Source organism: Ambystoma mexicanum, chromosome 9 (genome assembly GCF_040938575.1).
Source record: "Ambystoma mexicanum isolate Mex_15411 chromosome 9, UKY_AmexF1_1, whole genome shotgun sequence".
Taxonomy (NCBI): domain Eukaryota; kingdom Metazoa; phylum Chordata; class Amphibia; order Caudata; family Ambystomatidae; genus Ambystoma; species Ambystoma mexicanum.
In genome coordinates, this window is record NC_090931.1 from 192,455,797 (window position 1) to 192,477,690 (window position 21,894).

General features: G+C 51.6%; 1 protein-coding gene across 4 annotated transcripts in view; it reads right to left on the reverse strand.

The window, feature by feature from the left end:
• Window positions 1-21,894, reverse strand: part of CEP164 (centrosomal protein 164) — a 586,844-nt gene that overhangs the window by 352,311 nt on the left and 212,639 nt on the right. For 3 of the 4 annotated variants that reach the window (XM_069614471.1, XM_069614470.1, XM_069614469.1), the window contains exons 5-8: window positions 9,227-9,379; window positions 8,766-8,897; window positions 6,268-6,345; window positions 3,082-3,192 (exon numbers count right to left, since the gene is read on the reverse strand). In XM_069614471.1, the coding sequence (XP_069470572.1) occupies window positions 3,082-3,192; window positions 6,268-6,345; window positions 8,766-8,897; window positions 9,227-9,379 (474 nt within the window). The remainder of the gene's footprint in view (window positions 1-3,081; window positions 3,193-6,267; window positions 6,346-8,765; window positions 8,898-9,226; window positions 9,380-21,894) is intronic. The other variant, XM_069614472.1, reaches the window with a different exon arrangement.

The following is a 21,894-nucleotide window of genomic DNA, read 5'->3' on the forward strand; positions in this document are numbered from 1 at the left end:
CTTGCTAGTGGAAAGGGGCACAAGTATGACAAGCTAGGAGGGAAAGGAGCTTGCTAGTGGAAAGGGGTGCATGCATGGCAAGCTAGGAGGGAAAGGGGCTTGCCAGTGGAAAGGGGTGCATGCATGACAAGCAAGGAGGGAACGGGGCTTGCTTGTGGAAAGGGGCGCAAGTATGACAAGCTAGGAGTGAAAGGAGCTTGCTAGTGGAATGGTGCGCATGCATGTCAAGCTAGGAGGGAAAGGGGCTCGCTAGTGGAAAGGGGTGCATGCATAAGAGAGAAGTATAGGGGTGCACAGACAAGTTAAATAAAGGTTTGAGAGTGGAAGGATTGTGAATAAGAATGTATCAACAAGAAATAATGTGCAAATGTTATACAAAGACTTCTGGTGCAATCGGGCTGTCGTCACAAGGCCACTTGGGACAGAGAAAACCAAACAAATCCAAAGCTGTGTATTGCTACCCAGCAAGCCCAGATGCACTCAACAGGGACAATAAGTACCCTCTATTTTAAATCAAAATTCATTTAAACATTTGGCGCCAACAGGGCGTAAATTCTACGGTGTACAAGCACCGCCTAAGTTTCTCTAGTTTCCAAAAGAAAATGTCATTACACAATTTAACGGTGTTAATAAGGATAAATTGTAAACAGGTGTAAAATGAATGGAACAATCAGAACCAAGACATTAGAGTTAACTTTTGGATTTTAATCCTCTTAATCCAATAAATCGTACATGAATAAACAAAAAGTAGTACGATCAGTGTACTCTATTTACATATGGAGAGAGCACTTGTGGGTGTTCCATATAACACAAGTAGGAACAAACGGCATAGATAGAAAACAGCTTGTATAGAGCAGCACAATTGCAAATCTGTATAGCAGTTTACCGTTTACAAAGCTCTAAATGCATAGGTTCAACCATTCAACAATTTACAAATGAAGTCTCATATTTAGATATAACAAATGAGGCCGACGCGTTTCGGTTCAAAGAACCATCTTCAGGGGATAGACTGATTCATGTACGATTTATTGGATTAAGAGGATTAAAATCCAAAAGTTAACTCTAATGTCTTGGTTCTGATTGTTCCATTCATTTTACACCTGTGTTTACAATTTATCCTTATTAACACCGTTAAATTGTGTAATGACATTTTCTTTTGGAAACTAGAGAAACTTAGGCGGTGCTTGTACACCGTAGAATTTACGCCCTGTTGGCGCCAAATGTTTAAATGAATTTTGATTTAAAATAGAGGGTACTTATTGTCCCTGTTGAGTGCATCTGGGCTTGCTGGGTAGCAATACACAGCTTTGGATTTGTTAAGGGGTGCATGCATGTCAATCTAGGAGTGAACGGGGTTTGCTAGTGGAAAATTGCAGAAAGGTGCACATTTCTAGTACATTTTGCTACACTTGGGCCGAAGTCAGATGTAGACGTGTTGGTTAGAAAGGGCACTCTTCCTCTAGTGACAGCTATGGTTATGGGCACCTTTTCTCTGGGCATGAGGGGCACAGAAGACGTTTGTCCCGCAATGAGCACAGTAGGCATGATGTATTTCAACATGTACCCCGTGCCAGAGAGGCCTGCTTGCTTGGGCATCAGTCAGAGAGGGTATAATCAGCAGAGTACACTCCAATGTGGGGTGCAATGACAGCCCCTCGTGGCTGCATGTGGACGCGTGTGAACTTTCACATTGTGCTTGTGGCATGGGATCAACCAGTGCCGGCCAGCTCAGCATATACGGACGGGGCGGTGGGATACTGCGATTGCCCATCCTAAAACACAGCACTAGTGCTGCGATATTGCCTTCTGGGAGCACGCCCTCTCCGGAAGGAGAGTGGTCTCTCTGCAGTCCACTCAAGGAGCCATTCATCCCGGGTCGGTTTCAGGGGTCAGGGCGACGGCGGAGCTTCTATGGGGACCAAGAGAGCAGGCGAAGCCCCCGCCCAATACATCCCCAAAGCTCTGGATTGGCGCGACCCCAGGAATGCGCCCACCTTACTGTGCTTTTGAGCAGAATAGTGGCGTTAGGTGGCCAATCACTGTACATTTATTTACAAAGAAATCAAATGGCCAAATATTAGAGGAGACGGAGTTTTCGATAGACGCAGCTGTGCTGAGAACTCCGCCAAACCATGGGGAGCAAAGGTCCCTGAAACTATACCGTTGAGATAGAGCGCCTGTTGTCACCCAAAGGTTCATTGGACTGGACTAGGATGCATTCAAACATTGCTAATCTACTCACTGCACACACGAGAGACAAACACTCAAGCAGAGGCTGCCAGAACGAACTGGCAGTGTGTGGGTGGGGGACAGGACACTCTCCAACCTAGCCAGTGTTGCCCCCTCCCCAAGTTTAAAGTATAGGGGCACTAAAGCCCAGTTCATCACAGCTGTGCCCACCAGAGTCCAGGGCACCTACATAGCCTGGCCCAGCCCAGCCCCGAGGCTATGTCCAAAATATTCTACAACTGCACGGCCCGCCTTGCTTACAAGCAGACCTCTCACTCGCTTGTGAATGTAATACTGAATCACAGAGGCCTGGTAACAGAAAGTTGCTTTTCTTCACAGAATGAACTGTGCCACAGCCATGTTAACCACAACTCAGCTACAGCGGGTAGCGCTCAGGCAGAGTTGCCAGAAGATGTGCCTGGGAGGCCATGCGTCAACCCAACAAAGGAAGTAAAAAAAAAACATTCAAAAAGAAGAAAGTGCGGGTTCTTTTCAAGGAAGCAGTAACTAGGTGTAAAAAAAGGATCTGCATTAGCCCGAGAGGAACCCCTGTCATTAGGACCAGTGCACAGTAACCTGCACAAACCCCGACACACAACAGTGAACACAAAGTGCAAAAGTCAGCGAGGGCGAAAGGAGCTGGGCCACAGCTCTCCAGGGCCTGCAAAGTCCCTCGTTGAACAATAAAGTGCAGAGAGGAAGTGCATGAGACACGCCCGAGGGCACCAAATCACAGCATGCAGACCCCGGCACGCGCACACTATGCACAGCACACTAGTATCTACTCCACACGAGGCTTGGGGGACATCATGGCGCTGGCCATAGATGCCGGGGAAAGCTCCGCCGATTCACCTCTCGCCGACTCCCGGCATCGTCCTCAGGCTCCTTGAGATGGTCGAGCTCCGACTCCGTGGCCTCATCCGCTTGGCTGCAGGACGGCATTCCCTCAATCTCGTCCGTCTCCTGGGGGCAAGACACAGCAAGTGGGGTGACGTACCCGCCTTCCTATGGGCATCTCTCAAGCTAGTGGCACTTAAATGTTTTAAATGCACTGAATTCCTAAATTCCTCCTGTTCTACATGCTGCTGAAAGGGTGAGCATTAGAGGGCCTGAACGACCCAACATCACAGGGGCAGGAGGTTAAGAGGTGCTACCTACTCCATTCATTCCCCAGTCACATCACTCAAGGGGTGGGGGGCGTGGCTTACTGCAGATGGGTGCCTGTGCTAAATGATGAGGCCAGGATCTCTGCATTCTCACCCGGGACCATCCCTGCTTAGCCAGCCTGTCTTGCTAGCTTGGCGAGTTTGCGAGCACCCATTTGCTTACACAAGGAACCAACTACGAGATACAGGTTGGAACATACCTTTCCTGGTTATGCAACCCACTGTATGCCCGTCCCCTTGCACATTTGCTAATCTGACTTTTCATGGCGGTTTAGCATGTACTGGCCGTTTGCCCTCCATATCTGGCAGTACAAGCCAACCCTCCTTTCTAGGAACTCTGCAATCAAAGGAAAAGAAGTAAATCGACAGGTTATTGCGTTGTGCACTTCTAGGCCTAAGCTTCGATTTGACTTTATGCCTCATGGAAATAAACCTAAATACTGACCAGCTGGGTTTATTATGGGGAAACTTTCAGACAAAACAAAGGCTTTTAACATATTTGGGGCTTGGAAAAAAGGGACGAGATAGTGCCAAATTCGTGCATACTCAGACCCTCTCTGCAGTGACAAAATCCAGCATGTGAACCATGTAGTGGAGTGTCGTGAACTTCTGGCTCAAAGCAAGCAAACTGCACAGAAAGTCGGCAAACATGGCAGCTCTGGGGGGAGTGAACTACTCAAGGGAGATTGCCAGAGTCCTAGTGAACTACTCAAGGGAGATTGCCAGAGTCCCAGTGAACTACTCAAGGGAGATTGCCAGAGTCCTAGTGAACTACTCAAGGGAGATTGCCAGAGTCCTAGTGAACTACTCAAGGGAGACTGCCAGAGTCCCAGTGAACTACTCAAGGGAGATTGCCAGAGTCCTAGTGAACTACTCAAGGGAGATTGCCAGAGTCCCAGTGAACTACTCAAGGGAGATTGCCAGAGTCCCAGTGAACTACTCAAGGGAGATTGCCAGAGTCCCAGTGAACTACTCAAGGGAGATTGCCAAAGTCCTAGAAACCTGCTTACTAACTGGTAGAAAAGAAGAGCGCAGGATTCTATGCCCCCTGTGGGATGTCGGTGCGAGGCAGACTGTACAAGGGGGGACACTTCACCACCCCCCTACCCCCGCCCCCCCCGCTCCAGGCCAGAACCCGGCCTCAGACAGATGGATGGATGGGCTTCTTCCTCAAGTGATGGGAAGGTACGCTAGAAAACAGAAAGCTAAACACCGTTCTCCTCCACAGCCCCCTCACCCCCCCCCCCCCAGGCCCTCTTACTCTCCAAGAAATGTGCTACACAAACAGCACAGACCGTGCGGCAACTGAAGGATGAACGACTGGAACCTGCTTCAAACTCAAGCAGCAGCGCCAGCAGAAAACAAAGGAAACAGCGCAGGCTGCCATGGAGCGATGGGGAGGCATGCCCTCGCCCCACCCCGCACCACATCCCTCCCCCAAAACATGGCGTTTACCCCTTCTTCACAAAACAAAATAACACCAACCTTTAAATGAGAGAAGCCACGTTTTTCCAATGTGGCCCCTTTCCTACTCAGAAACCAAGCGGACACTTGGTTAAAGCGTTGCAGCAGCAGCAGCTCGTCAGTGCAATTAACCCAATGCCTATATGCTTTGCAGTCGAAAATGATCCTCGCCGCGCCCAGTCAATAGAACGAACAACCGATGAAGATGCCACAGCCTGCTTAGCGGGCCCAATTACAACCCATCCATAGAACAGAGCAAGGGATGGGCATCGTGACCAAGGCACTGCATCGCTCTGCTTTCAACTGCCATCAAAGGGTAAAACGCAGAATTCTACACCACTGCTCTTTTCGCACAGATACCTAAAGCGACAACTATGAGCCAACCCGAGTAAGCAAAAACCTGTGCATGGGCGCGTTAGAAATGCCCTATCATATCAAGTACCAGTACACACAAATAATGAACAAGGTATTACATGTCTATCAGGAACAAACTCAACTAGCCATTTTCTGATCGTGATTCATAAAGGAGAACATGCCGCCAAATGTAATAAAGGAAACGGGACTTTCAGTTTCACATTGATTCGATGCGTAAACCACTAAGAAGTACTGCATTTTTATTTTCATTGGAAGACGTACACTTCTGACGCCAGGTCTTTGGACCGACTGTGTAGTGAAGGGGGGAGATGTGGATGGTGTCCTACTGCCATCTGCTGGTGGCAGCTGGAATAGACACTTTGTGAAAACCCTAGAGCAGCCATAGACGCACAGAAACAAGGTGCACAGGGGGCTATTGTGCAAAAAGGCAGACAAACTATCGCAAAGACATAAGCGTGGCCAAGGGCGGAACGTGCTACCCCCTGGAATCCGAATGATGACCCCATTATCCTGAACTAATATTATCAGGGAGGGGTGTTTTATCGGTGCGATATGTCCACTATAGCTCCTATGACTAGGAACCATTTCTCCACGTGCATAATGACTTTCGCCCGCCCCCCCCCCCCCCCAGAATTCCACTTGGCCACATTACAGTCAAGGTTTTGCACAGAGTCTTCCTTACCCCCAATGGATCTTGCGCCCCGGCTAATACAGACTCCTGACACCAAGTTCTCGGCTGCATCGCCACCAAGACCCGGGATGCTTTTGAGGCTGTGGGGACACTCCTATTTTAGGTGGAACATGTTGCAGGGCCCTGTGAGGTGCCCCAAATATTGATGTCCAGGGTGTAGGCCACAGGTCAGCAAGTGGTGGCTAGCACCTAACCAGCCTTTACTGCTCCCACTCTTCCCCCATTAAGGCACTATAAAATGCTCCAAAATAGCCTCCTTCTAAAAAAGGTGCTGTTGCCCAGCAGCGCCTCGTCACACATTGAAGCAGGATCCTGGAGAGGCGCTGTGAGTGAAAACCTTACCTCGTACTCGAACCCCGCGCCCAAAGAGCCGATGTCCATGTGGAGGTTCTTGAGCAGCCTGGCCGATCCCCGAGGGCTCTGCGTAAAGGAACACACAACACATGTCGGGGCATTTTGAATGGGGTTCACTCCCAAAACGTGCAGTTAGTCAGTGGAAAATAATGTCTCCACAAACGCAGAGCGCCATCACAGCACAGGCATGATTAGTACAACAGTGGCTTATCCACAAACACGGGAGCGCTAGCAGAGTGAGGGCAGCTGTGATAAAACGTCCACATGCGCACCCTTCCTCCCAAAGCATGAGCAGCCTACCGCAGTGCTTAATCCAGCACAAAGGGGGAGGGCGGGGGGGGGGGGCAAACTGCAACGTCCAAGCCCATGGCGTAGCAGGTTCGAGGGATGACGTACACAAATGCCTCGGGGGAAAATCCTAAGGGTCGATCAGGTCAAAGGGCAACATGGGCAAAAGCCTTAATGTAAGTGAATAAGGTTAGGGGGAAAACGTATGGAAAGAATGAACATGTTTTGAAACGCATGGGCAAAGCCAACAGTTGTTGCTTCTGTGTGGGCACGGGACAGGCATTTGCCAAGCACTGTCATAATAACTATCTGGCCATAACTGTTGAACCCATCTGCAGCAGACTTACATTAGTTGTTGTGGGGTGTGTGTATGCGTCATGTCTTACGGCCCTTGCCCTCCCCATGAAATATCACACCACAACAATTTGGTCAAGTGTTGGCAATAAAAGGCCGTAGGTTTTTATTGATACAGATATGGTTATGGGAACATAAACAATACTCGTATATCATAATTATATCATCCTTTTGGGCACCGGGTCCAGAGGTAACCCCCCTCTGGCCCGTGCCGCCTTCCTTGTCCCACGACTTCTTGTAGTCACCGTACGGTGTCCTGAGTTTCTTTCCATTGTTCTTCTCCCTTTTTTCTAGGGTGGGAGGTTTTTGGTGGAAAAAGAAAAAGAGCAGGAAGACGCCGAGTGCACAGCAAACTTCCCTATGCTGTGTGGATCCCTGTGCAGGGCCCACAACAGTTTGTGTTTTTGGAGCTGCAAGCAGCTCATTATATAGGACCCAGGGAAGGCCCTGGGTCTTAGTAGCATGTGTGGGGGGCTGTGCACCAACCCCCCCAAGCCAGCCTACAGCTAACTAATTGGAGCCCACTCCGCCCCAGGGTGGGGGGGGGGTAGAGATATCCCTTTGTACTTCCCTGCCTGGGTATCCTGGTTCTCCTGGGTGCAATGCACCCATACATTCTCGTGGAGGGGTTCGGTATTTTTATTACCTCACCCTTCCTGCGCTTTGATGCGCCAGACCCTGCTGTCTCCCTTATCTATGGGGAGGAGAGGAGCGCTGACCCTGGAGGAGGGCTGCTGCCCCTCTCCTGACCCTGCTGCCATGTAACAGTTACCTGGCCTCGCCTGGGGCGGCCCAGCGGCATTGCCCATAAGGTGCGATTAGCTGGGCATACTATAGCAGTGCCTGGCAAATGCCTTTGAAATATGTATACAATCTAAAACCGGTGGCTATACCAAAGTTTGTTTTTAAACAGGACTTCAGCACAAGGAACAGATGTAAATGAAGTGGCTGAAGGCACACGTGGATAAGACGTTATTACAGCAGTAGTGCATTTACCGCTGAAATGATGACATTCCCGGGCTCTCACCAGTCTGTGCTTAGAAATGACGCAGTCAGGCCAGGGTCTGATGTTACTGCTTGATAGCGCTAAGTTAAGAGATCCCACGAGGATGTGTTTTGGGAGGGAAGGGGCAGGTCGTGGGTGTGGATGGTCATATGGATTAGCCTGGCATGCGCAGTCAGTGGGTGGGTAAATAACCAAACAATGCCCACAGGTTCTGCGTCCCTCCCGGCAGGTCACCTTCCTCCTAGCTGTACTGCAATGGGACAGTTTAGCTAAAACTAAAAACTCTATAACAATAGGAAGAAGTATGCAATAGGAGAGGTTAGGAAGGGGAAACAAGGGTACATCAGAATAATAAAAAAAATTAATAGGTATTTAAAAGGGGTGGCTTTCAAGGGGTGTTAGATTACAACAAGCCCTTTCTTTTCTTTAAAAGAACTTGATGTTTGGGCACGATACCGCCCATAGGTTAGAGGGCAGCTGCATGGTGCAGTGGCAAAGGCCCCTACAGGCTGTGTGTACAGCTAGAAGCATCAGCCGAGAAAGGCGGCCCAGTTCCATGAAGGATTCCAGTCAAAGAGCAGCGCTGGAATGCGCTCAATGGCTGGATGCACCTGTGAAAAGCAAGCATTGGGGCGCAGGCGGTCACGTGATGAAAGGAGTCCAGTTTGTCAGGCCTTTGAAGGCCTGCTCCGATGTGGACTTCTCTTAGGACTCCCAGAAGTTATTCTGACGTCCATAGGTTACTCTGCCACTGGCCTAAACATGCACGCACAGGCGCTCGGGACCATCAGGCGCTTCTATTAGCCCGCGAGACAGCCGATTAGCCTCACCGCCTTACCTGCTCCTCGCTGTCGTCCTTCTCTTCATCCTCCTCCTCGAGGCCGGGCAATGAAAGTGAGACCCTTTCCTCGTGTCTGGGCACCAGAGCGCTCTTGGCGAAGCCCACAGACTTGGCCACGTGAGCAGGTGGCTGAAAACAAAAAACAGACATTGGAATGAGTAACTTTTGGACCGCATTCAAGTAACCCTGAATCAAGCCTTCCTACGTTCCCTCATAGCGCCTCGATGCCTTTGGGCTGTAGTGCGCTCTATAAATCCAAAAAATAAAATAAAAATAAAATACCGGGCCAAACCAATCTGGGGGCTGTGGCCACAATCACGCGGGGCAGAAGCTCAGTGCGCATTCACCAGGAGGGTGCAGTAGTCTTATTGTGCACCCACAGTTGTGAGCCGTCACTCAATCACTCACATCATTGCCTGCTCACAACACAAAAAGAGACATCACCACACAGCCATTACCCCCGCGGTGCCAGTGAGGAGCGCCTCGAAGCCTCCAGAGCTGCCCACGCTGCTGCTGCTCAGCGATCCACGGATGCCACTGGAGGGAGCCTGGTCCACGAGGCCGCGAATGGGGGCCAGTCCGCCCAGGGGGGCCAAAGGAGATCCTGGAGACTGGAAACCAGAAGGTTATAGTAAACATCGTGCCCGACAGGTGACATTTATTTTACACTATAATATACTATACACGTTAACAAAAAAAGGGACCCCCCCCCCAATCTCGGGGAGACCCCACCCCAGTCCACCAAGAAATCAAACATGCCCCACCCTCACCCAACACTCACCCCACAAATAACCGTTACCCTCCCCCTCCCCCAGGATTTGTATATTTTCCAAAGTGGAGTGACTGTGTCGTGAGGAGGGGTTCCGCGCCCCGCCCCATGCTAGCTCAGAAAGCTGTTAACTCGGCTCATACAATGTTGAGCGCTTGCAAGATGGGCCGGCGTGGAACCGTGCATCAGGTCCATGACAGACAGGAGGATCTTTTCCGTGGAGGCTCTCGTCCGTGTGCCAATGGGGCAGGGGAACTTTCTGTATGCCACTACAGCAGGTGGCAGAGGGAGCCTCCTCGGACGCCACGACCCACACGCCTGACAGCCAAGGCCCAGCAGTTGCAAGAAGCATTCACACCATCCTATGGGTGGCTGCACTAGCCAGGTCATTGTCCACCGAGGCCGAGCTGCAGAGCTAGGCCGGATTACGTTCACAGACCTAAAGGGTTCGGGGTGCACAAGGGATAGCTGCAGAAAATGGACCTTAAATGGAGACAGGAGGCCGAAGGGGGAGCGTGTGCAGGGAAGGACATGCCCATTGCGATGGCCCTTACGAGGGACAGGTGTACAGCAGGGACAGCTGCAGAGTGGCGTCTAAATCAAGAGGGACATGTTTGCAAAACGAAGGCTTGAGTGTGATTGCTCCACATGTCAAGCTGCAAGACTTAAGACAACCCAGAGCCTGCCTCGTGGCACTGGGAGGTAGGTTTTATTTGCGATATAGGTCAAAAGTAAACTTATGCCTCCCCATAAAGCCCAGCTCTGCAGCCATTTATATGTATTCATTAAATATTAACAAAGGCTCACTATACAGCCAAAAGGTGTTTCCAGGCACCCCAAGATAAAAAGGGGATCAAAGGGGGGCAGGGGAGATGAACAATAGCAGTCCTACTAGGCCTTGTGACATTCGGATTGTGCAAGTGCATGGGGGAGGGGAGTGGTGGAGGGGGGCAGGGCATGTAGGGTCAGTGACCGTCAAGGGAGGGGATATAAAAATCAGAGGAATGGGGGCGGGGAAGAAAGCGTCCAGGGGCTAGGCAAGTGCAGGCGGCACTCAGGGGGGCAAGTGCCAGGGGATCCCGGGGACGGACCGCCATCTACGTGCGAGGACAGGGGTGGACCAGACTCGGGAGGGATATCCAACCCACCAGGCTAGTCAAGGAAGGTGGCCCAGAAGGGCAGTGCTGGTATAGGGGGGCGCTGGTATAGACTGGTGAAGGAGGGCCTGGTGCTCTGTATGACTCCAGCGGCAGGTGGGGGCATGAGCAAAGGAGGGAAATGAGGTAGAGAAAAGCAGGGTCTTGAGAAGCTTCTGGAACGAACTTAAGGAGGTCCAGCTAAAGTCTGAGAACGGCAGGGAGACCATTCCAGAGGGAGGCTACTGCCAAAGGGAGATATCTACCCCGACTCTCTGCTATGAAAAACGTCTGATCTGCAGAGAGTTTGAGCTAGAGGACCAAAGGGCTCTAGCAAGGAGGTATTTAGGGAGAGAGTTGGATGTAATTGTATATTTATAGAGTGCTTATACACAGGTGGAGTGCTTCAAAGCGCTTCAAGACGGGAAGGGAGCAAGGGAATACAATAAACATTCTTAGGCCTTGAAGTTTCAGAATGCTTTAATAGAAAAAACTAGCATAGTTGGCCCGACAGCATTTCTCCTAGTGCAAGTGCAGGAAATGTTACAGTTGCAACCCTGTTAGAGGGGGGGGGGGGGCAAGGGGGAAGACGACAGGACAGACTAACTTAACTAGTCCTAGTAGATTTTGGTCATGCATGCGTACAGACGAAGGTGAGGGGGAAACAAACGTGTCGCGTCCAGCAAGGCCTTGTGCTAAGTGCAGAGAGGTTGCCCCGCTCATGGAGCTCATGGAGTGTAAGCTGAAAGTGCAGTAATTCTGAACAAAGTGCAGCGGCCCAGAGGCAAGTGCAAAGACTGGTGGGGGAGCCTGAGACCTGAACGTCTCTGGAGTTGAACCAGGCAACCATTCAGCAAAAACTGAACATAGTTAGGGAGGGGAAGGAGGATGGAGAGAAAAGAACGGAGGTTAGCAGGGGAGATGGAGAGAGAAGAGGAAGCTCTTCAGGAGTTTCCGGAACTTAAGGTGCTCCGGCTCAAGATGGAGAGAGGCAGGGAGGATGTTCCAGAGGGAGGCACCTGCAGAGGATACATATCTGCCCCCAAATCTCTGTTTGTGAAAGCGGCTCAACCGCAGGGAGTTGGAAGAGGACGAGCGGAGGAGGACTCTAGATTGAGAGTATTTAGGAAGAGAGCGTTGTAGATGGTGCAGACATCGGCCCCAGAAAGCCTTGTGGATTATGCAGAGGGTTTTCAACTTGATCCTTGAAGCCCAGGGAGCCAGTGGAGGGATTTCAGTGCAAGAGAGATACGGACCCTGGGCTTGAGGCCTAGGATAAGTCTTGTGGTTCTGTTCTGGATGAGTTGTAGGGGACGGAGAGTAGAAGTAGGAAGATTGTAAAATAGGCTGTTGCAGTAGTCCAGACTAGAGAGGAACAGGGCTCTCGAGGTGGTGAGCCTCTGGGGGAAAGTGAGAAAAGGTTGAATACCTCTGAGGAGGTGCAGTTGGTAGTGGGGCTTTTTGGAGATGTCCGAGATGTGAGAAGAGAAGGAGAGAGTGGAGTCGGAGATGACCCCTAGAATTTTTGCCTCATTGGTAGGTGAGAGCACAGAGTCAAGGGAGGCCGGCCAGTGTGAAAGCGGGAAAGCCAGAGCAGGGGTCCCAATGAGGACGATCGCGGTCTTACTGGCATTCAGGCAGAGATCGTAAACAGCACACCAAGAATGAATTACGGACAGTCAGGGATGAGAGAGGAGGAGGAGGCAGAGGGTAGCCTGAAAGAAAGCTGCGTGTCATCCGCATAACACAAAGATAGAGGCAAAGGTACAGATTCTGTGGGCCAAGGCGGCCATGTAGATATTGAAAAACTAAGGGGATAGGTTAGATCCCTGAGGGACACCACAAGTAGATAGAGAGAAAGGACCCACATTCCACCTGGGAAGGCTGGTCAGAAAGAAAGTATGCGAGCCACGCCAGGGCCTGATCTGCTATGCCCATGGTATCACAGAGATGGGAGATCAGGATGTTGTGGTTTACCGTATTGAAGGCAGAAGAGAGGTCGAGAAGAATGAGAACAGAAGGAGAGTTAGAGTTAACATTTGAGAGCAGGTCTTCACAGGTTTTCAGAAGAGCAGTTTCTGTGCCTCTGGATGCTCTAAAGCCAGACTGATGGTCATGGACACAACCAACAGATTCAGTGTTGAGGGTGAGTTGAGTGATCACCAGCTTCTCCAGGAGTTTTCCCAGGAAAGGGGTGATGGAGATGGGAAAACTCCAGTGGCGAAAGAGGTTTCAGAGGTCGGCTAGGGCTGGAGCCATAGTGTCTATATTGTCCTTGATGGTTCTGGAGGAGCAAGGGTCCACCTGTTTGGAAGAGGCTTTCATAGACCAGACTTGTCCAGCGACCTCATCAGGTGTGACATGGGAGAGGGAGGAGAGAAGAGGGGGAGCGGCGGGGGTGGCCAAATGGGGGCTCAAGAGATGTTGGTGCACGAGGGGAAGCAGAGTAAAGAGGACAGGATGTCCTGTGTTTTGGTGATGAAATGGGCAGCCAGCGCCGAGCAAAGTGTGGGTGGGTGCAGTAGAGGATGCAGCTGCAGTAGGGTTGGACAGTTCCTTGCAGTCTTTGAAAAGTTCAGTTGTTAGATGCCGTGGAGATGCAGGCTTGAATGTAGATCTTTCTTGGAGCGGATGCAGAGTCTATATTGCCTTTGAAGAAGGCGGCAGGCCAGTTTGTCAGAGGGTGCACCTGAAGATCCCCATTTCCGTTCTGCTGCTCTGCACTTGCGTTTAAGGGCAGCCAGATTAGAGTTGTACAAAGAGTTGCACTTTTTGGCAGGCTTCAGTCGGACGCTCATGACAAGGGCAAGAATGTCCAGAGTGTTGGAGATGGAATGGTGAAAGTTAAATAGAGCTGTATCAGAGTGGAAGTCAGCCACAGGAGTAGAAGGAGGAGAGTAGGTGGAGGCAAAGGCAGCCACTGACACTTTTCATGGGTCGGATGACCCTGAAGGTAGGAGGTGGTGTAGGGTGTGCCATTGCTAAAGGAAAAGAGCGCTTCAAGAGAGAAGGGAGTGATCAGTCCAAGGGAGTGAGATAGTGAGAGGAATAGAGTGGGATGTCTGTGGAGATGGGAGCATCCTAGGTGTGGCCAGCAGTGTGTGTTGGCCTAAAGGGTAGAATGGAAAGAGAAAGGGAGTCACAGGTTGCGGAAAGGTCCTGAAGAGTCCAGTGAGTCTAGATGGATGTTAAGACCACCCAGCAGGAGGAGAGAAGAGGCCAGCTCAGCCCATTCCGAGAGGAAGAGGGTGGATTGGCCTGGCGGCCGATAGAAGGTGGCCAGAGTAAGAGAGACGACAGGCGAGAGAGAGCCTGCAGACCAGGCATTCAAAGGAGGATTAGGCCTGAATGTGAATAATGCAAACAGTACTCCGCCACCTGGCCTGTTGGGCCTGGGCACTGAGAGGATCTTGTAGCCTTCAGCGAGAAGTGTGTCAAAACTTGTGACAAAGCTGTCCTTAAACCAAGTCGCAGTAAGAGCAAGAACATCAAGGTTCAGGAGTTGAAGGAGGTGGCAGATGTCAGAGAAGTGCTTGACAGAAGAGCAAGAGTTTAGTGTGGCAACTTGGAGAAGGTTGCCACTTTTGAAGGATTTACATGGCGGTGCAGGGGACAGAGGTCCCCCCCGTAAGCGGCAAGAGTGCCTGAGAGATAGAGGTAGGAGGAAGCAAGGATGTCAGTGAGGAGTAAGCAGGTGAGGGAGCCAGGATGGTGGTAGTTGGCAAGGGAGCCAGTGTGGGAGGGGCCACAGGAGGCAAGGGAGCACCAGATGCGGCAGAAGTGGGTGGACAGGGCAGCAGGGTGGAAAATACTGATGAGGTTGACAGTGTAGTGCAAGTGGGCAAGGGAGCCTGTACAGTTGAAAGCGACAAGGAGGAAGTTGTGAGGGAGGTGGTGAGGTTTGTAAGAGGCAAGATAGCCAAGGTGGGTATAGTTGGCAAGGGAGCCTGGGCGGCCGTAGAGGCAGGTGGCAAGGGAGCCCGTGAGGGGGGGAAGATTAAAGTTGGTAAGGCGAGGAAGGAGGTTGGGTTGAGGCCCTTATCATTTCAATGGATATTCATGATGGCCCTGGAGGTGGAAAAGGAGTAAGGAGAGAGCAGAGCGGCCATATGGAGAGTCCATGGGTTGGGAGAAGGAAAGACAGAGGATGTCGGTGAGAGTCTCTCTGGCGGAGGAACTGACATAGGTGTCAGCGATAGGAAGGCCTGGGTTGGAGGCCAGTATGTCTTTCTTGAGTTTCTTCCTGACAGTCTTGTGAGAGGTGAGAGGTGAGGGATATGAGATGGAGAAGCAGAGGTGAGAGGTGAGGGATATGAGATGGAGAAGCAGTTAGAGAAGACGGGGGGTGGGAATAGAAAGTGCCATAGTGAGGGGCACAGAGTGTGGTACACTTAACCAGGCAGATCAGTGGAGGTACGTGGGAGGAGGTAGGCAAGGAGGGTGCAAGCGCACAGGGAGACAAACAGGATAGGAAAGAAACAATGGGAACAGATGCCAGACCAGAAAAAGAGGGAAGAGGGGGTAACCAGTCAGCGCCCCTCCATGAAAAGCAGGATATGCACACCCATAAAAAACAATTTTAAACAAGCAACAAAACATGCTGGATGTGCACACAGCTAAATTCGATTTTTGTGGGCAACATGTATAGCAGCACAACAGTACAGGGGTGTAGACAGTGGAAACGTAGGCCCAGGAAGGAAGAAGAGTGTTTTGGCCTGGTGCTTGGAGAAAAAGATACCTTCTGAGATAGATTAGAGCGATTGTCAGGAGGAATGGCACAGGCACATAGTCTGGGGGTTGCTGCAGGCAAATAAATAACAGTCCACACTTCCGTGATGGCTGAGATGGATCACATAGGCCAGGGCCACCTGGATGAGGTACGGGGCCTCAAGATGCAGGATGATGGATTGGGAAAGCAGTAAAGGGTCCTGCAAAGTCCTGCCAGGACCAGACAGGCACTTACAGGAGCCTTGGGAGGGGGCCTGCATTCACCTGCCGGCTTGGTGATTGGGGCTTAGGAGTACGGGAGGCCCAATCACAGCCTTCCTATACACAGGGGGGAGGGGCAGGCACTCCAGTGCCTGAACAATGGGGGAGCCATCTTGGAGATGGAGGCAAGTGCTGCCTCAAGAGTGGATCCGGCCCAAAAGAGCCAAAAAATGTAGCGGGGTGCCAGGCCCCCAGAAGGCCTTGTGGATGATGTAGAGGGTCTTGAATTTGATCTTTGCAGCCACCAGGAGCCAGTGGAGAGATTTAAGGGCTGCAGATATGCTGTCCCTGAGGCCAAGGATAAGTCTTGCAGTCCTATTCTGTATTAGTTGAAGAGGGCAAAGAGAGGAAAGAGGCAGATTGAGGAAGAGACTGTTGCAGTAGTCCATCCTAGAGAGAACCAGAGCTCTGGAGACATTGGGTTTCTGGAGGAAGGTAAGAAGGGGGAGAATGCCTCCGAGGATGTGAAGCTGAAAGTGAGCCTTCTTGGCAAGGTCCATGATGTGAAGGTAGTCACAAGACGGTGAGGGGAGGCGACCTAAAGAGGGTGGCCAGAGAGCAGGAGGGAAGCAGGGAGCAGGGTTACCAATGAGAAGGATCTCGGTCTTACTGGTATTAAGACATAGGTCATTAGCCGAGCACCATGCCGGAGTAGCAGTCAGGAAGAAGAGGTAGTGGAGGGAAGCTTGAAGGAGAGCTGTGTGTCATCAGCATAACACTGGAAATGAGAGAAAAAGGAAATCAAGTGGGCCAGACGGGCAAGATAGATGTTGAAGAGCCAAGGCAATAGGATAGAACCCTGAGGGACGCCGCTGGTAGAGAGTGAGGAAGAGGCAAGGGCCCAGTTGCACCTGGAAAGTCGATTAGATAGGAAGGAGGTCAACCAATCCAGTGCCAGGTCCATGATATCAAGGGTATCATGGCGCCACTTTATGAGGGTGGCAATATGTCAAAGGCAGTGGACAAATCAAGGAGGAGGAGGAGAACAGAAGGAGGGTTGGAGTCAAGGTTTGAGAGAAGATCTTCAAAGGTGTTCAGGAGAGCCGTTTCTGTGCCTCTGGATGCTCTGAAGCCAGACTGGTGGTCACAGAGACAGCCAACAGGGAGTGGCTAGCAGCCATGGAATAGAGACTGGTCTCCTGTGAGCAACTGCATGATCCATACTTTGATAAGCCTTCCAAATGATCAGAAGCTGTATCCTTAGTAATATCAAGAACCAGAGTGGTTCAGGAGCTGCAGGGTGAAGTTTCACAGCCCGAAAAAGCACAGAAGCAGAGAAAAGCTGGTCGACGGTAGAAAGCGAGGAGCCTGTCATGGCGCCCGCGCCATAACGCTGCAGGAAGCGCGCATCAACCGCAGCGCTGGAGCTGATCTGTGGGAGGACGGATCTCAGCAGCTCAGAGGCAGATATTAGGGAAAAACAGGTCGTAGCCAGTGGCTACTGAAACCAAGAGCACCTGCAGCTCCGAGGAGAGCCTCGGAGCGGGACCAATGCTGAGGCTGGCTCTGCCTTTTAGCGCCAACCTGGAGAGACGTGTATCATTGGAGCGGTGGCAGAGGAGGCAGAAAGAAGCTGGTAAGACAGATTTGGCTGAGCCCTGCAGAGCGGTTTACGGGGATGGGAGCGGCCGGATGGCTGGGGACTCGGGAGCACAGTCCCCCTCTGCCCAATGAGCTGGTAAGGAAGAACATAGCAAAGACAGGCTGTGCAGTGGCCCTGGTGGGCTGGTGGCCCCTCTTCTGTTGGCCAGGAGGAATAGTTGAACTGTCTGGGCTGTGGAGCACCAGCAGACCTCGGGAGTGATATACCGAAACATGGAGGGGGCACTCTGTGAGGTGCTGAGCCGGGCCCCTTTTTCATGAGAACAGTGCATGGCTTCGGGTGGCATCGGGCCATGGTCTTTGCCCCCTCTCCCCACCCTGTCCGCTGGGTCTGGTGGATTCATTGGAGAAGGTAGTGGAGGCCCTGCAGTGGCTGGTGAGGGGCACCTGGGGGCCCCTTTGGGCTGCAAGTGAGGACCTCTCAGTGGCCTGTGCTATTTGGAATTTGCAGAAAGGGACTGCCTAAGCAGGCTAGGCACATGTGTGCCCTATTGCGGGGGTGGTGAAGCAAGTGCACCCCAGGGACAGAATGCTCTCTGCCTGGCTGGCAATGCCTGCGACAGTTGAGGGAGGGTCACCAGCAGGAGGCAAACAAGGGCACGCCCAGGTGGTGGTGGAGCAAGGTGGACATCGCTCTGCTGCTGGAGACTTGGGATGTGCTGGGCCTGACCCCTATATCAATACAGCAAGCTGAGGGGCCCAGGGGGTGCGCACCCTCCTCATCTGGTGCCTCTGGCAGCTGTGCTAGGGGTTTCTTCAAGGCACAGCGATAAAGCACGATGCTCGGCAGCGGGTAAAGACAATTGTGCAAAACGGGGACTGTTGCATTTTGCTGCCTCCCTGACGGTCCGAGTCCAAAGTGTGAGATCGGAGCGGGCAGTAGCGCTGAGTAAGCAGATAAGAAGTGCAATTGTGCGACCTGGACGCTCCAGTGGGTACATGCTAGACGAGCAGCACAGGGTGAACTCCAGGCAGACCAGGATTGATGCCTTCACGTGCAAGGGCGATGGGAGCAGTGCGTCACAGGAGGATGGAGGCGCTGCACAGAGGTGTCCGCCCCTGATGGTTCAGATGGAGGAGAGTCAGATCTTGAAAGCCACTGATGTGCTCCAGACGACATTAGAAAGATTGACTAGTTCATAACAGATGTTGGCCTGTTAAGGCAAGATGTTCAGGGTCTAGCTGACAGAGTTCCGACGGTGGAGACTCAACCGGATGAAAATACATGGAACATCACGGGAGCTGTGACAGAGGTGCGCGAAGTGACAGCAAAGGGGCAGTGCTGGAAAACAGGGCAGTGGATGCCGAGGGAAGAGTGCGACGAAACAAAATCTGCCTACTAGGTCTGCTGTAGGGGGTGAAAGGGAACGACCCCACGAGATACATGGAGAACATGCTGCTGCAGGAGAAGAGGCCAGGTCCCTTGTCACAGGGCTTTACAGTGGAGCAGGCTCATCGATCCCTATCTAGAAGGCCCCCACCGGAGCGCCCCCTATAGCGCAGATTGCAAGGATATTGAATTACAAGGACAGGGAGGCGATCCTGGTATTCTCCAGATGAGGTGTCGTTGAGAGAGGGTCGGCGAAGATTATACGCAAAGGGTACAGAGGCAGAGAGCAGCTTTTGGCCCTACGAAGGAACCGCTCCGGCATGCTGGATTGAAATATATGCATATTTACCCAGCTAGACTAAAGGTAAACAATGGAACTTTCTACTTCTTTGATAACACTGAAGGAGCGCATGCTTGGATGAACACTGCAGGAATCGTCCCGCTACCAAGGCAGCTGGATGAGGAGAACTGATTGTTGGAGGGTCTGATGGCAGGGTCTTCTATTGGAGGACAAGTGGAACGCGTCATTTGTTGTATTATGGTGGGGGTGGGAGGAGAGCAGAGACACGACTGAGGGGCACCAGCACAGGAAATGGCCCAACCCGGGGCCTACTGTGTGAGCGGCTTTGCTGTTCACGGTGTACCTCACTATTCTTACCCTCTCTCTTTCTTTTCTAGTGCTAGTTTAGTCACTCGACCACTGCACGTGAGACCAGCGACTCTGGCTGTGTGCAAGAAGGGGCTGCACCTGACCGAGTTAGTTGTCATTGGGCGGATGTTGGGGAAGTTTGGGGATTTGGGTATGTTTGGTGTTTGTATTCATTGCATGTTACAAGGCTCAACCCCCCTGCCTTGGAATTGGATAGCCGGGGATGTATGCCCAAAAGGGAAAGCCCAGGGGCGTGGAGGACCCGGAGTTCTCGCACCGGAATGTGGAGAGGCAAGTGGGACGCCAAGACGGGTGGTGATTGCGCAGCGGGGATGGGGGACATTAGGAGAGTTTCCTGGAACGTCTGGGGGCTTAACAGTTTTATCAAACCCAACAGAGTGTATACATACATGAAGAGCAGAGGAATGCACATTGCTCTTCTGCAAGCGACATCTCACAGAGGTTAGACAGGCCACGCTCATTAGAAAGTGGGTGGGACATGGGTGTGGATCAGCCTTTTCCGCCTACACTAGGGGCACACTTGTGTGGGTAGCCCCTTCAGTGCCCTTTAGGCTGCCTGAGTCCAGGTGAAATAATGAGGGCATGATGACCATTGTACAGAGGTTTTTGGAGCAGCAAGAGATCTGCATAATTAATACATATGCTCCGAACCATGATGCTACTTTTTTCAGATCACTGTACCTTAGGTTGACAACGTATCGGGGGGGCTTGTGGATAAGGGGAGGATAGGGGTTTCAACGGTACACTGGACCCCATGGTGGACAGGTCGGATAGTAAACAGAGCAGGCCGGCACCCCCCGCAAAACTACTGAGCACCTTGCAAGACGACCTGGGATTAGTAGATCTTTGGAGGAGGCTGCATGGGGACAGGAGAGGGTATTCCTATTTCTCCAGTCCACACCGGGTTTACAGAAGCATAGACTACATGCTCACGGGTGCCGAATCCCTGGGTGAATTCATCATGGCTGAATACAAAGCTAGAGTGCTCTCCGATCTTTCACACCTAGCTGTCACGTGGCAACATACCAAGAGTAGGCCACCAATCCAGACGTGGTGACTAAGAGCAGAAGCACTGCTTGATGGTTCGTTTCAAGCCCTTATAGGGGATACAATTGAGGAATTCTTTGAATTGAACTCGGGAGTGTGGATAGTGCAGGCACTGTAAGGAACACATTCAAGGTGGTGATGAGGGGTGAGGCGATCTCCAAGATGAAAGGGCGCATGCAGGATCCTAGAGCACAGCATTTCAGGCAAAAATTGAAGACCTGATGGATGGGGCGGGACTAATGGAGAGGCGTGAGAAGGAGCTCATTGAACTGCGGCAGGCATGCATTGCGGACTGGAAGAGGTTGGGGAAATATGACTACACCAAATATACAGAGAAACTCCATGAAGGTGGGGACAAGACTGGGAGGTGTTAGCTTGGCTGTGCCGCGCAGGAGAGAAGTGCAGCCATTAGCTCCATCAAAGACTAGTGCCGGCAGGAGTGGAAGGCGCAAAGTGAAATTAACTGAGTCTTTAGTGGGTATTACCAGCTGCTGTATGGTGCTGAGGTGGAGGGTAATGCAGCGGACATACAGGACGCCCTGTCCCACACCTCGCTGCCCCATCTGGAACACGTTTAAATGTTAGGTACTCTGATGACTACTGATGAACTGTTAACGACCTGCGGGTAAAATGCTGGGGGCAGATGGCATCCCGGTGGAATTTTATAAAGAATATGCTGGAGGAGGCCTTTGAGAGGGGCCAACTGCCGGAATCCCTGAGAGAGTCTATAATTTTACCACTACTTAAACCTAGTAAATCGTCACAGGAGTGTGGTTCATACGGTATTAGCCTATTTGACCTAATGACAAATTTGATAGAATTATGCATGGGTGATTTGGCTTTTGGGGCAATTTGGTCGCATATATTGCAAAATACCAACCCTGGAGAGCGGGAGTTGCAGGGGTGTCACAAGCTTCCTTCAAAAAAGTGGAGGCTGGGGACAAAAATAAAAAATGCATGTGCGTTTAAATTGGGCCCCAATCAGATAAATTGCGGTCAGTTTGCTGCGATCCAAACAAATTCGGTCAAACACAAGATACTTGTCATGATGCCTACCTCCAAGGAGCCGAGTCTGACCCAGCAACCCCAGAGGCAGGCATCATTCCCCCCAGGGAAGTGCCAGCGGGCCCAAGCTGGGGCCCTTTGGACACAGTCCTGGCGCCTTAGGCGCCAGGCTCATGTTGGACCCCTGTCCTGGCGCCTTAGGCGCCAGGCTCATAAAGCTAGACATGTGTTCAAGTGTTTCAATGTGCACTTACCTGATGCAGACCATGCTGCTACATCCAGGCCCTCTTGAGGCCTGAATGGAACTACTTTACCTGTGGGACTACTTTCCACCTGGGTGTCGTCGGGGAAGGATACATACCTGATCGGTGGAAGGATACATACCTGGAACTTCTTCCAAAGCTATTTAAACCACGCCCGATCAGCAACTCTTGCTTCGCGTTGTTCTGCACCTCGCAGCTGGACGCTCACCGTGTCAGCTCTTGCATCTGGACTTCAGCCACGCCTGTCAGCATCCTGGGTCATCTGCAAAGGGAGATAAGAGAGAATTGGGGAGAAAGAAGACCTTACCTGCTAAA